The sequence below is a fragment of the Mustela lutreola genome, chromosome 2, assembly GCF_030435805.1.
Source record: "Mustela lutreola isolate mMusLut2 chromosome 2, mMusLut2.pri, whole genome shotgun sequence".
Taxonomy (NCBI): Eukaryota; Metazoa; Chordata; class Mammalia; order Carnivora; family Mustelidae; genus Mustela; species Mustela lutreola.
Genome location: NC_081291.1, coordinates 176,509,427 through 176,523,118, shown reverse-complemented (window position 1 = coordinate 176,523,118; position 13,692 = coordinate 176,509,427). Strand labels below are relative to the sequence as shown.

Genomic DNA, 13,692 nt, shown 5'->3' with positions numbered 1-13,692 from the left:
TCCAACATGCCATGCCCTGGCAAGGCAGTCATGACAGGCACCCTGTACCCAGAATCTCTTATTGAGGATACCATGGTCAGTGGTGGTTGTTTTTGAGTGCGGTCAGGCCTTACCTTCCGGAAAGTCTGGTCCTTTTTCCTAAGGCCAGCAGTCTGCAACATGTCAAGGGAAGTAGGCTAGTTCTGCTGCAAACCCTGGGGTTTTAGTCAGCAAGCAGGATGTGTCAGCTTGAAGCAGGTTAACCCTCAAGACCCATTGGAATGCTCTTACTCCAGCAGGTACGTAATGGTACATCACTGTAGTGCTAGTTTCCCATTTCTCAAATGACTAATGGGTGATATTGAACATCTTTGCAGGTGTTCATTTGCTATCAGAATTTTTAAAAATAAATTCTGTTCAAGTATTTTGCCCATTAAAAATATCTGGGTGGTAAAAAATTGTTTTGAGTTTTGACCGTTTCTTATATATTCTGGATACAAGTCCTTGTCAGGTATGTGATTTGCAAATATCTTCTCCCAATAGATGGCTTGTCTTTTTATTCTTTTAATAGCGCTTTTCAAAGAGCAGAATTTCTTTATTTTAATGAAGTCCAAATTCTCAATTTTTTTGTGTGTGTGCGTGGGTTGTACTTTTGGTATATTTCAGAGATCTTTACCTAACCCAAGGTCACAAAAGATTTTCTCTATGTATTTTAGAAGTTACATAGTTTTAGGTTTTACATTTAATTCTATGATCAATTTTAAGTTAATTTTTGTACATATTGCAAAGTATGGACAAAGATAGGTTTTGGATAAAAATTTGATTTTTTTTTTGCACATGAATTCACCCCATTGTTCCAACAATTTGTTGAAAACTCTATCCTTTCTCCATTGAATTTTCTTTGTATCTTTTTCAAACATCCATTAAGTATATACATGTGAATCTATTTCCTGACTTTGTTTTGTTACACTGACGTATTTGTTACATTGACGTATTCCATTGTTTTATTTTAAAACACCAGTTTTTTTTTTTAAAGATTTTATTTATTTATTTGAGAGAGAGACAGTGAGAGACAGCATGAGTGAGGAGAAGGTCAAAGGGAGAAGCAGACTCCCCATGGAGCTGGGAGCCCGATGTGGGACTCGATCCCAGGACTTCGGGATCATGACCTGAGCAGAAGGCAGTCGTCCAACCAACTGAGCCACCCAGGCGTCTCTAAAACACCAGTTTTAATAGTATAATATACTACATGTTGATTATTGAAAACTGGAAGACAAGCAGATAAAAACAATTCAAAACCCAACTACCTAGACATGTGTGATTAATATTTTAGCAATATTTTCCAGTCTCTTGTAGGTATTTTTTCATATTTATGTTAGGAAGAAACCTTAAATCTTTTATGAAATTATATAACAAGTGGTCTTATTTCTTTCTTTCTTTCCTCCCGTCCTTCCTTTCTTCCTTCCTTTTTCTTCTTCTCTAACATGTAAATAATTCAATCAAAAGGTCATTTGGTAGTCTGTCTTCCTCCTCCTCTCCCCTTTCTCCTCTCTTCTCTTTCCTCTTCCTTCCTTCCTTTTCTTTCTCCCTTCCTCAGGGCTAAGGGTTAGAGCTATGGTAGTTGGTTCACCTACATGGGTAGGTACGTGTAGGGTGTGTATGTGTACCGCTTGGCAAGTCTTAGGACTAAGGAATCTGCTGGGTGTAGCCAGATTGGTTGCATTAAGGAGGATTGAGATAATAAGTAAATATATTGAGATTCATGAGAACCAGCTGTCTCACTGTTAGAGGAATGAGCTTAAAATATGGAAAGTGGGAGAGGGTGTTGAGTAAGCCCTGTGATATTGGACTGAAATTGAAGCAAATATGTATGTAAGTCTCCCCGTGTGTATATACATGTGCGTATATATATGGATAAATGCATATATATACACACATATACACATAGATTTATCTTTCTAGATAATTCACGTGTTGCTATTATTTTCAGAACCATTTGAGAGCAAATGACAGACATGATGCCCTATTACCTCTGGGTAATTCAATGTGTATTTTAATTTTTATTTATTTATTTTTAAAGATTTTATTTATTTATTTGACAGACAGAGATCACAAGTAGGCAGAGAGGCAGGCAGAGAGAGAGAGGGGGAAGCAGGCTCCTTGCTAAGCAGAGAGCCTGATGCGGGGCTCAATCCCAGGACCCTGAGATCATGACCGGAGCTGAAGGCAGAGGCTTAACTCACTGAGCCACCCAGGTGCCCCTCAATGTGTATTTTTTAAAAAGGATAACATTGGGGTGCCTGGTTGGCTCAGTTGGTTAAGCCTCTGCCTCTGGCTCAGATCATGATCTCAGGGTCCTGGGATGGAGCTCTTCATCAGGCTCCCTGTTCAATGCAGAGCCTGCTTCTTCCTCTGACTCTCCCTGTGTGTTCTCTCCCCCTCTCTCTTTCTTAAATAAATAAAAAAATCTAAAAAAAAAAAAAAAAGAGATAATCATAATATATAATCCCTGTATAATCATAATGTAACCATTAAAATAAGGAAATTAACACTGTTTAAATATTACCATACATATGATAGAAAATATTACTATATATAATGATGATATTCATACACAAACATCCACACACATACTTACTCCAGTAAGGGCCTAGAAGCAATGACACAATAGCAGTGAGCACATCTAGCTCCTGTCTTGGTTTCTAAATACCATTTTCCATGACAGGGAACCAGAGATACTTAGAGAAATAGTTGACTCCAGGATTAAAGCAGATAAAAATGCCAGTTGATCTGGGAACATCATGTATCAGAAAGTGAAGAAATGCACAAACACTAATGGATACATGTCAAAAGGACACATGAGCCACACTGAAGGGAATTTTACTTGCCAAGTCTGGGTCAGTTTAAGACTCAAAATAAAAAAAAAATCACAATATTACCCATTATAAAATAGAAATTAATTAATCCATACAGATTAATAAATAAGCAAATAAATGGGAAAGAAGGGAAAATGTATTTTATAGTAGAATGCTAACCACATAGCTTCAAAGTATTTTCCCACAAAGTACTTATTACTTATGTAGGAAGTAATATATATATTACTTCTTAATACTTATACTATACATATAGTATATATATACACTATATATACTTATGCTATATATTATATTGCATATATTATATATTATATTATATATATTACTTATGTAAGAAGTAATATCCATATATATGTAGCTATATATCTATATTTATATCTATCTCACTATCTATCTATAATTAACTTTACCATAGAAAACCTGTCAGACATCATCTTATCAAGGGATAAAATTAACATCACCAGTAAGAAGGCAAATCAATATCGTGTGCCTCCTGATCTGACACCCTGAGAAAAGGCATAATATTTCCGTGGTATTGCTGCCAGAAATGTGTAAATAATTTCAAATGGAAGAGATCCTACAAACTAACTGACCTGTACTCTTCAAAAAAAAAATCTAGGTAATAAAAGACAAGGAAACACTGAAGGACTGTTTAAGATGGAAGAAGAGCAAAGAAATGTGACAAATGCACACAAAATCTTGTATTGGATCCTCACCTAAAAAGTACATTGTTGGAAGAGTTGTTGAAACTTGAATGTTTGGAATAGATGGTAACACTTTATTTGTGTTAATTTTCTATTTCAATGGTTATACTGAGGTTACACAGGAGAGTAACTTTGTTTTCAGGAACTATACATTAAAGTATCAATGGGTAATGGAACAGTATATCAGCTTACTCAAATGGTTCAGGAAAAACATGTATCTATATTTATGTTCATATGTATGTTCGTAAGTTCACAATATGTTCATACTATGTTCATATATATATGATAGAGATAGTGAGCTCAAATTTGGTAGTAAAATGTTAATAACTACAGAATCTGCATAAAGAATGTGCAGAGTTCTTTGTACTGATCTTGATATCTTTCTGTAATTTTGAAATTATTTAAAAATTAAAAGTTGAAAATGCATAATGTAAGAATACTTATTGTAAAAACAAATCTAAATAGCATTCTAGTATATGTAGTAGAGAGTAAAAGTCATACCTAGTACCAATCTCCTGACATAAAATCTCTATACATTTATAAACACAGTTAAAATAACTGATATTCTACTCTTTTTCTTATTTAACAATATATTGTGAACATCTTTACATATCATTATATATACATTGTTAAAATAAAAAACAAAGAGGCTAGCCTTGAAAATCCCCTAGCAGACAAAACCAGTTTTAGTCATACAAAAATGTTTACCTTCTTTTGTAAGACCAAGTTGACCTGAGTCATTTCTTGCTTATGCCTCTGAAAACAATATGCAAAACTTAAACTGTTTCCCAAGGTTGGTGTGAAGCAACCATTGACCAGTTCCCTATCGGATAGGAAAATTTTAGCGTATGTGCTGCCGAAGTGAGCACCAGCTGGGAAAATTCTGATGTAGCCAATAACTGTGAAGAATAAACTGCTTTTGCACTTTATAAGCTGCCTTATAACAACATGCCTGTGAGCCTCATTCCATGTTTGAGTGTCCTGTGTTACAAATTATCTTTTTGGTGTGTGCACAATAAGCTTTTTACTAATTACTGCTTTGGTGATTCATTGGTTTTACTTTGTCTGTTTCTGAACTTTTGGCATTTACTAAATTTTTCTTTTTAAAGACTTACTTATTTAAGGGCGCCTGGGTGGCTCAGTGGGTTAAGCCGCTGTCTTCGGCTCAGGTCATGATCTCAGGGTCCTGGGATCGAGTCCCGCATCGGGCTCTCTGCTCAGCAGGGAGCCTGCTTCCTCCTCTCTCTCTCTTTGCCTGCCTCTCTGCCTACTTGTGATCTCTCTGTCAAATAAATAAATAAAATCTTTTTTTTAAAAAAATAAAGACTTACTTATTTAAGAGAAAGAGGGAGGGAGGGGCAGAGGGAGAGAATCTTCAAGAAGACTGCCTGTTAATTTTTTATCCCATGTATTTCTGCTTTTATCATTTCCCTTTTTCTACTTTCTTTGGGTTTAATTTGCTCTTCTTTTGCTATATTCTTGAGGCAGATGCTTCAATCATTGATCTTTCATCCATTCTAATATTTTAAATATGTATTTAATACTATCAGTTTTCAACTTCCCTACATTCCAAAAGTTTTGATATGCTATCATTCAGCTGAAACACTTTCTTGTTCCCATTGTGATTGCATTTTTGGCCCAAGTATATTTTTCAAATTTTCTAAATCGTGTATATATTACATTTACTTTCAGCTATTGATTTCTAGATTTATTTCATTGTGGTCAGAAAACACAACTTGTTTGATTTCAGTATCTTTGTAATTTGTTGATTCTTATTTCATGGACTAGTTTGCAATCAACATTTGTAAATGATTCATGTGTGTTTGTGTTTGAAAAGAATATGTATTATGCAGATGTTTAATATGGTTTGGTGAAGTCTATAAATGTCAAGTCGTTAATTGTGCGTTTTAAAATTTTCTGCACTTTTAGAATTTTGATTTGTCTATTTGTGTTATAAGTTACAGAGAAAGATTATTAAAATATCCCATATGATTATGGATTTGTCCCTCTATTCTATAGTTCTGCCCATTTTTGCTTTGTATAGTTTGAAGCTGTGTTATTGGGTGTGTATGATAGAATGGCTGTATCTTCCAGGTGCATTGAATCTTTTATCATCATGAAATATCTTTATTATTTTTAATGTTTTTGGCAGTTAAGTCTATCTTGTTTGGTTATTAATATAATTGTATTAGCTTTCTTTTGGTTAGTGTTCGCATTTATTTTAGATTTTTTTGGTAAACAGCATATACTTTTGTGTGTGTGTGTGTGTGTGTGTATGTTGTTTACTCAGAAAATACATCTTTTGTTTGGTTCATCTACATGTAATTTAACGACTGATATAGTCCATACGTAATGGAAATCTACCATATTGCTATGTGCTTTCTATCCATCCCATCTGTTCTATGTCTTCTTTTCTCCCCTTTATTGACTTGCAAAAATGTTTAGTATTTTTTGCCATTCCATTTCCCTCTTCTGTTAGCTTGGTAGCCATAGCGGATGCCTCTGGTGCCTCATGTCACGTCCCTTGAGGCCACTTCAGATTTCTAAGGCAACTATAGCAGGTAATTCCTTGTGAGCACAATCTTACCTCAGGTGAACAGCATCTCACAACAAGTACTGAATGTGGATCTTTTTACTTTTGGCCTCAGACTTCTCTGAGGGAAGAGGAGAGCAAGTATGGTCTGGAAAAGCAGAAGAATTAACAACTTCAGGGCTAACTCTCAACCAGTGGATAACAGGAACTGATGAATAAATGCTCCAGTTTCCCGTTCTTCAGGAGAACAATTATGAGAAACATTCTGTAGGATTCTCAGGTGTTCTTGTGCTAATCTCTATTGGCCACAATAGTGACCTTGATAACATACCCTATTAATGGCTCTTCCTCCTTCTTTGTCTTGTTCTTTCTCCTCCCTGGCTTCTGCTTCCTGAGATCACCTAGCAACTAAACTACCTGCACCAAATTCTCATCCCAGGTTCTGATTTTTTGGGGAGGGGACCCAAACTAAGACACATTACTGGAAATAGTACTGGAACCCTGATAATTAGGATGGGCCTCTAGAAGTGGATCACTTACTGGTGAGATGACAACAAGGATCCCATTGCTGTGGAGAAGGGGCAAAGATAATCTCTGGCCTAGTGTAGCAACACAGTTAAACAGATTCTTTCTCTTCATGCATTGGGATGAAGTATAAGTGGAAGAGGAAACACTGGATCACACCATAGCATCAGCACTTGCACAGTATTAGATTAGATTGTATGAATTATAGAGTTGACAGCCTCTGGTTGGTTGCCTTGAAAAACTCAAAGAAGAGAATGACAGGCTCAGTTCAACTGGCTATAAACTTGATTTAGGCTGTAGAAGCACGGAGGCCTCAAAGGCGGTGTTTACAGGGACAGTCATCACAGGCAGGAATCCATACATGGTGATGAAAATCAGGAGCCCAGGATTTAGTAGAAGACTTAATAGACCTGTGAAGGAAACTGAATAAGTAGCCTTGATATGGCTCCTGTGCTAAAACCAGAGTCCTGACTGAGAAGTGAGTATCCGAGGATATATTTATGATTGTACAGACTGCCTTGGCCCATGAGGAGACAGTCTATCATCCTTAATAATCCGGATATGAATGCCTTTGAGGAACAAGATCATTTTAGCTAGAGTAATTTGGGGCCATTTTTTTCTAATTGGATGACTCCCATCATAGAAGAAGATTCCAACAAGTTCCACATAAGTAATGAGTCATTTATCCCTCCAGGAAGCATCTCCAAGTAACTAAGGATAGTCTCAGTTCTGAGAGATCTTCTTCTTGGTCCGAAAGTTACTGGATCCGCTGGTGGTGTTTGTTTAAACACTTATAGGTCTCTTGTCATAATTCCTAAGGTGCAATTCACTGTGTTTTGGGGAGGGAGGTAAGTTAGTGCCTGACCTTCAAGAAATACACTCTTGGAGATGCACACAGGGTCCCTGGAAAGACCAGGTTGTTGATAATTTCTGGAGAGTATCAACTCAGGGGAGTCTGCATCAGTGTGGGGTAGGAGGCATAGATTGACAGTGCCTCCAACGTGGCCTCCTAGCCAGGAGCTGCTAGGCCTTAGGGATAGCTGAAGCTAGTCCCTATTTTGGAAAGACTACCTGAGGGTAGCCAGTCCACCCTGTCCTGTTTGTCTATGTCACTAGCTCATGGGATGACTGAGAATGGGAATGAAGAAAATATTCAGAGGTGTTGACAGGTGTTGTCAGGGAATGTGTAGGAGCTGGAGTCACCCTTTGTTTCCAATAAACTTTATGGTGAGGTTAAGGGAACAGTTATTAAATTGTGGTCAGGGCTGTTTGACAGCAAATGACATACCCACTGTGTCATCTAAGATGCTTGCAACACTTTAAGAGAGTTGCGTCATGGCATTTTCCTTGAGGAGACAGCCCCCAGCAGCAGTTCTGAAAGACAATATATGATTAATGTTCCCATCCACTCCTCCCTAGGTCCCAGGGTTTATGATGTCCTTCCCTAGGGTTGTTGTTGTCCTTTTGTCTCTACAAAATCAGTGTGTCCCTTCCAGTAGCTATAAGCTCACCTCTTTCCTAATCATACCCTCTTCATACCCACATCTTTTGTCTAGATGGTCAGGTGCAAGAAGGAAAAACACATCTTAATGATATTAACTTACAGAGAGATCCCTTATGTCCTCCAGTTGGGCCTGCATGGGAGACTCAGTGAGCACTGTACTCAACCAAGTGTTCATTATTCTTATGATCTAGGATGATGTAAATCCAACAAGAGAAAGCAGGTGGCTGAACCAGAATGAAATTTGAATCCTCCAGGCCCTCTTTTGGCCAGTCTGCACCTGGAAGCTATACCAACCTAGATGGCCTAGTGTTGCCATTAGGGGAAAGAGTGAAACATTCGTGCCCAAGAATGGCCAGGGCAGACTTCTGAATTTTCAAAATACTTCTGTTTCACCCTCCACCCCTTCCATCCCAAACATGAGCCAGGAAATGGTTGAAAGGATATTATCCCTTACTGGAGAGAGCTGTATTTTTGCTCAGTGACCAAACTGTTTCACTAGGTTGACCAGAAGGAGGTGAGAGAGGTAAAGTCAAAAATATTTTTTTAATTAAGCTTTTTATTTTGTGATCATTGTAGATGCACATACAGTTATAAGAAATAATACAAAAAAAGTTCATGTACCATTTGCAGTTTTCCTCAATGGTAACATTTTGCAAAATTATAGCACAATATGCCATGGATACAGTCAAGCTACAGAACATACCCATCACCACAGAATCCCTAGAGTTGCCTTTTAATAGCCATACTCATTTCCATCCCCAATCCCACTTCCCACCTCCTTAACCCCTGACAATCATGAAGCTGTTCTCCCTTTCTATAATTTTGTCATTGTAAAGGATGTTATAGAAATAAAGACACAACATATATATGGAAAACACCTAGCCTTTTACATTAAGTGTAATATTAGCAATAGGTTTTTTTGTGGGACAAATTGTGGCCATTCCTCTCTATTTTTCTGTTTCTGAGCATTTTTATGGTACTGAATTTTGTGACATGTGTGTTCTGTATTCGCTGATATATCTGTGTGATTTTTAGGCTTCTTCTTTAGGCTGTTAATATCATGGATTACACTGATTGAATATTTTTTTTTTTTTTTTTTTTTATTTTTTTTTTATTATTTTTTTATTTTTTTTTTTAAGATTTTTTTTTTATTTATTTACTTGAGAGAGAGACAGTGAGAGAGAGCATGAACGAGGAGAAGGTCAGAGAGAGAAGCAGACTCCCCATGGAGCTGGGAGCCCGATGCGGGACTCGATCCCGGGACTCCAGGATCATGACCTGAGCCGAAGGCAGTCGTCCAACCAACTGAGCCACCCAGGCGTCCCACACTGATTGAATATTAAACAAGCCTTCCATCCTTGGGGAAAAAACCCACTTGATCATGGTGTACAGTTAGTTATGTTTATATATTGCAGCATTCTGTTTGCTAACATTTTAAGGATTTTTGTATCTATGTTCATGAGGGAAATTTGTCTGTAGTTTTCCAACTCTGAGACAATGAGACAAAAAGAAAACCCAGGGAACTCACCATCATGTCATTCCTTGGGTCCTTAGATTATTAGTTTGTCTACCTGCTTTTTGCAAACTTTCAAAGTCTTCATATGCTTATATATACAAGCATACCTTGGAGATATTGCTGGTTCAGTTCCAGACCACTGCAATAAAGTGAATATTGCAATAAAGTGAGTCAAATGAATCTTTTGGTTTCCAAGTGCATATAAAAGTTATATTTACACTATACTATAGTCTATTAACTATTAAATAACATTATGTCTAAAAAATGATGTACATACCTTAATTTCAAATTTCTTTGTTGCTAAAAAATGCTACCATCTGAGCTTTCAGCAAGTCATAATCACTGATCACAAATCACCATAACAAATATAATAATGAAAAAGTTTGAAATATTTTTATTTTATTTTATTTTATTTTTTTAAAAAATTTTTTGAAATATTTTGAGAGTTACCAAAATGTGTCCTGGATAGAAAGAGTGAACAAGTGCTGTTTGAAAAAATGGCACCACTAGGCTTGCTCAACACAGGGTTGCCACCACTTCAATTTGGAAAACAACAACAACAACAACAACAAAAAACAAAAATCCAAAACTCACAATATCTGAGAAGCACAACAAAGCAAAGCACAATAAAACAAGGTGTTCCAGATATTAAGTCAGGATTTTTAGTTGTACTAGCAGGGCAAATACGGAAAATTATGTCTACTCCATTTTCTTACAAGTAGAATTTCCCAGGAATCTTTTTTTTCAGTGAACTTTTGAGGAAACTGTTCCGATAGTTAATATCAGATTCTTGTCAGTGGTAATGAGTGTGGAAGTTTGATCATATATACCTTGACCATCAGTCCACTGTTGAGTGGCTTTTTAGATTAAAAAGTGCACCAGATTACAAATGTTCCAGAAAGCCAAACTCATGACTAATTTCAAAGTTTTTTTTTTTTTTCAAAGATTTTATTTATTTGACAGAGAGAGATCACAAGCAGGCAGAGAGAGAGGAAGTGAAGCAGGCTCCCCACCAAGGAGAGAGCCCGATGCGGGACTCGATCCCAGGACTCTGGGATCATGACCCGAGCCGAAAGCAGAGGCCTTAAACCACTGAGCCACCCAGGCGCCCCTCATGACTAATTTCATTGGCCAACTCTCCTTTGTGGATTTCCATGACTCCCAGATGGATAGAATATTGTTAATCCACTCAAATATTTTTTTTTACTTCGTGAGCAGGGTCCTAAGTTTTTGGAGAGTTTATGGAGGTGTGATTACATAGTAATCAGGTACCTAGACTACGGTGTCTGATTAATCCATGGTCTCAGACTGACTTTAAGGTGGTTCCCCACGCCCCCTACCCCCATGATCTTCACCTCCTGGCTTTTAGGAACTGCAGAGCTAGACTCTAGAAAGTAAGGGTAGCTGTTAGGTGACATCCCAAAAGAAACGGAGAACTCAGCCCTGTAACTGCAAAGAAATGATTGCTGCTAACAGCCTAAGGGAGCTCAGAAGCAGATACTTTTCCAGTTGAACCTTCAGATGAGAAGGCAGCCTGTCAGACATCTTGATTGCAACCTTGTGAGACTCTAAGCAGAAGATCCAATTAAGCAATGCCTGGGCTCCCGACCTTAGAAAATGTGCAATAATAAATGTGTGGTGTTTCAGGCCACTAAATTTGTGGTAATCTGTTACACAGCAATAGGTAACAAATTTAACAACCATGAGAACATTATCTGTGTAGTGAAATCTTTGGACATCAGAAGGTAGAGGCATGCACTCAATAAATTCTGATCTACTCCTCCCCTCCCTGACAAATGGCAGGTAAGATCATAATGGTAATTCCCCATGATGCTGTACCACAAACATAATTTTGAGACCTTGGTAGCATGCTAGAATAGGCTTCTCTGCATCTTGGTAGTCTCATCTGAAAATGGAGATAATTATAGCATTGACTTGATAAGATGGTTGTAAGAATTATATATGGTAATGTGGGTAGAGCAGTTTAGTACAAGGCCTGGGACATTTCATGGTGTGTGGCCCAAATGATTCATGCTCTTGGCATCTTAGTGACTTAGAGAGGTCACATTTCTATCATGTCCTTACATTATAATTGCAATTGATTTGCAGACCACCTCTCTCCACCCCAGCTAATCAACCAGTCAATGATTTCCCCATGATCAAAGTATCCTTTTGTGCAGTTCTGTCTAAAGTCTCACAAATAAAGCAGTATTTCTCATTTTTCCACAACTACCAACACCCATCAAAAAACTCCAAGGTCCAGCTTGAAAATGGCGGCGGCGGCGTCTCCTCTGTTGCGGTTGTCTGGGCTGCTAGGTCGGTCCGGGGCACAGCTGGGGCGGCCCATGTCCAGTGGCGCCCACGGCGAGGAGGGCTCAGCACGCATGTGGAAGGCTCTCACCTACTTCGTAGCGCTCCCCGGCGTGGCTGTGAGCATGCTGAATGTCTTCCTGAAGTCGCAACATGGAGAGCATGAGAGACCCGAGTTCGTCGCCTACCCTCATCTCCGCATCAGGTCCAAGCCCTTTCCCTGGGGAGATGGTAATCATACTCTATTCCATAACTCTCACGTGAATCCACTTCCAACCGGCTATGAAGATGAATAGAACCTGGACCACCACCCAATGGGGACCACAGCACTGGTTTGGACCATGGCTCTCCACACGGACCAGAAAAGTCTATGGGACCATAAGCTCACCTTCCTTACTTGTATCAAATGATGACCAGTATACTGATCTTCCATCCCTTTGCTTGTGGCAGGAGATGGCTTAAATAAATAACTTAGATTGGTAAAAAAAAAAAAAAAAACAAAAAAACAAAAAAACAAAAACAAACAAACAAACAAACTCCAAGCCAACCAAGTTTTCCAAAGCACTCCTGTAACCAACACTGGGCTTCCTCGCGGAAACAGCCACCTTCCCGGCTAATAATGACTTCAATGAAGGATTCATTAAATTTTTTTCCCCCAACAAAAGAATATTGTCCCCAAGAAACAGTCTCTTGAATTTTATTATTGGCTCCCCAGAGAAAGCGGCAAGAGTGAAGTCCTCAGGCGAGGCCTGAACGCCTTTTGGGGGCGTGGGCATCCCGGGGCCCCAGTCCCTTCCACTCGGAAATGCAGGGGCTTCAAGCCAACTCTGGCGTGCCTTAATTTTATCCCAAGAACAGACTGCAATAGTCATGTTTTAAGCAGACCAGCCTAATGGCCTAAAAGCATGGGCATAACGGGGGCCAGGGCAGGGGTAAAGTCGGGGTGCGCAGGAGCCCCTCTCGATCCCGGGCCCCTCCCGGGCCCGCTGCCGCTGTTGAGTGCCACATCAGCGCCCGCGCTGCACTTCCAGGTTCTTTTCGAGGATGGAGCGAACTAGCCCGGCGGGCGGGGGCGGGCCGAAACCCTCGAGAGTGGCGGGCTGGTTGACCAATAGGAGGCCAGCGAGGAGTCGCGGTCACCAATGAGCTGGAGCTTCGGGTAGTCGGCCCGCCGAGGTTCGTGCCCCGCGGGGGAACCAGATGAAGCACATCTGGACAGCTGCGCTGGGGAACTGTGCGGCCCCTTCGCGGGCCCGACGTCAGCTGGGCACGTCCCCCACGTTCTCTCCTGCTAGCCACTTATTATTATTCATATTCCCAAAGAAGCAACCGAGGATCCAAGCTTAAACTTTTCTCCTCCGCTGAGACGGGGCCAGATCCCATCCAGCACACAGTTTAATTTTCATGGGGGCACTGGGATCAAAAGAACAGAAACAGCAACAACAAAAGCCCAGCCGCTGTCTGATTTAAAACTGGCAAAGTGAGAAAAGTAGTGTTGAGTAAACAGACCAAGTTGGGTAAGTTCTGGAGACATGCTGGATATCTTATTTCTCCCGCTGTGATCTCTCTCTCCTGCGTCTTTTTGCTGTTCCCATTATCTACTCTTCATCAGGGAAATGAGAAGATCGCTTGCTGCCACGATCTGCGCAGACCCCCGGCTTCCTTTCCTTCTGCTTTGCTAACAATTTCATTTCATTTTTTTTTTTTTTTTTTGGTTACGTGTGTGTTATTTTCAAAAATTTCCT

General features: G+C 39.3%; 2 protein-coding genes across 4 annotated transcripts in view; both read left to right on the top strand.

Annotated features, from left to right (window-relative positions):
• Positions 1–11,894: 11,894 nt before the first annotated feature.
• On the top strand, positions 11,895–12,444 carry LOC131825927 (cytochrome c oxidase subunit 6A1, mitochondrial-like). The gene has a single exon (XM_059165250.1). It carries the CDS (start codon positions 11,908–11,910, stop codon positions 12,241–12,243), a length of 336 nt encoding a protein of 111 aa, XP_059021233.1. The 5' UTR covers positions 11,895–11,907; the 3' UTR covers positions 12,244–12,444.
• A 678-nt stretch (positions 12,445–13,122) lies between these two features.
• Positions 13,123–13,692, top strand: part of TMEM45A (transmembrane protein 45A) — a 67,577-nt gene continuing 67,007 nt past the window's right edge. For all 3 annotated transcript variants that reach the window (XM_059164347.1, XM_059164349.1, XM_059164348.1), the window contains exon 1: positions 13,123–13,464. The gene's annotated coding sequence lies outside the window, so the exon portion shown is untranslated. The remainder of the gene's footprint in view (positions 13,465–13,692) is intronic.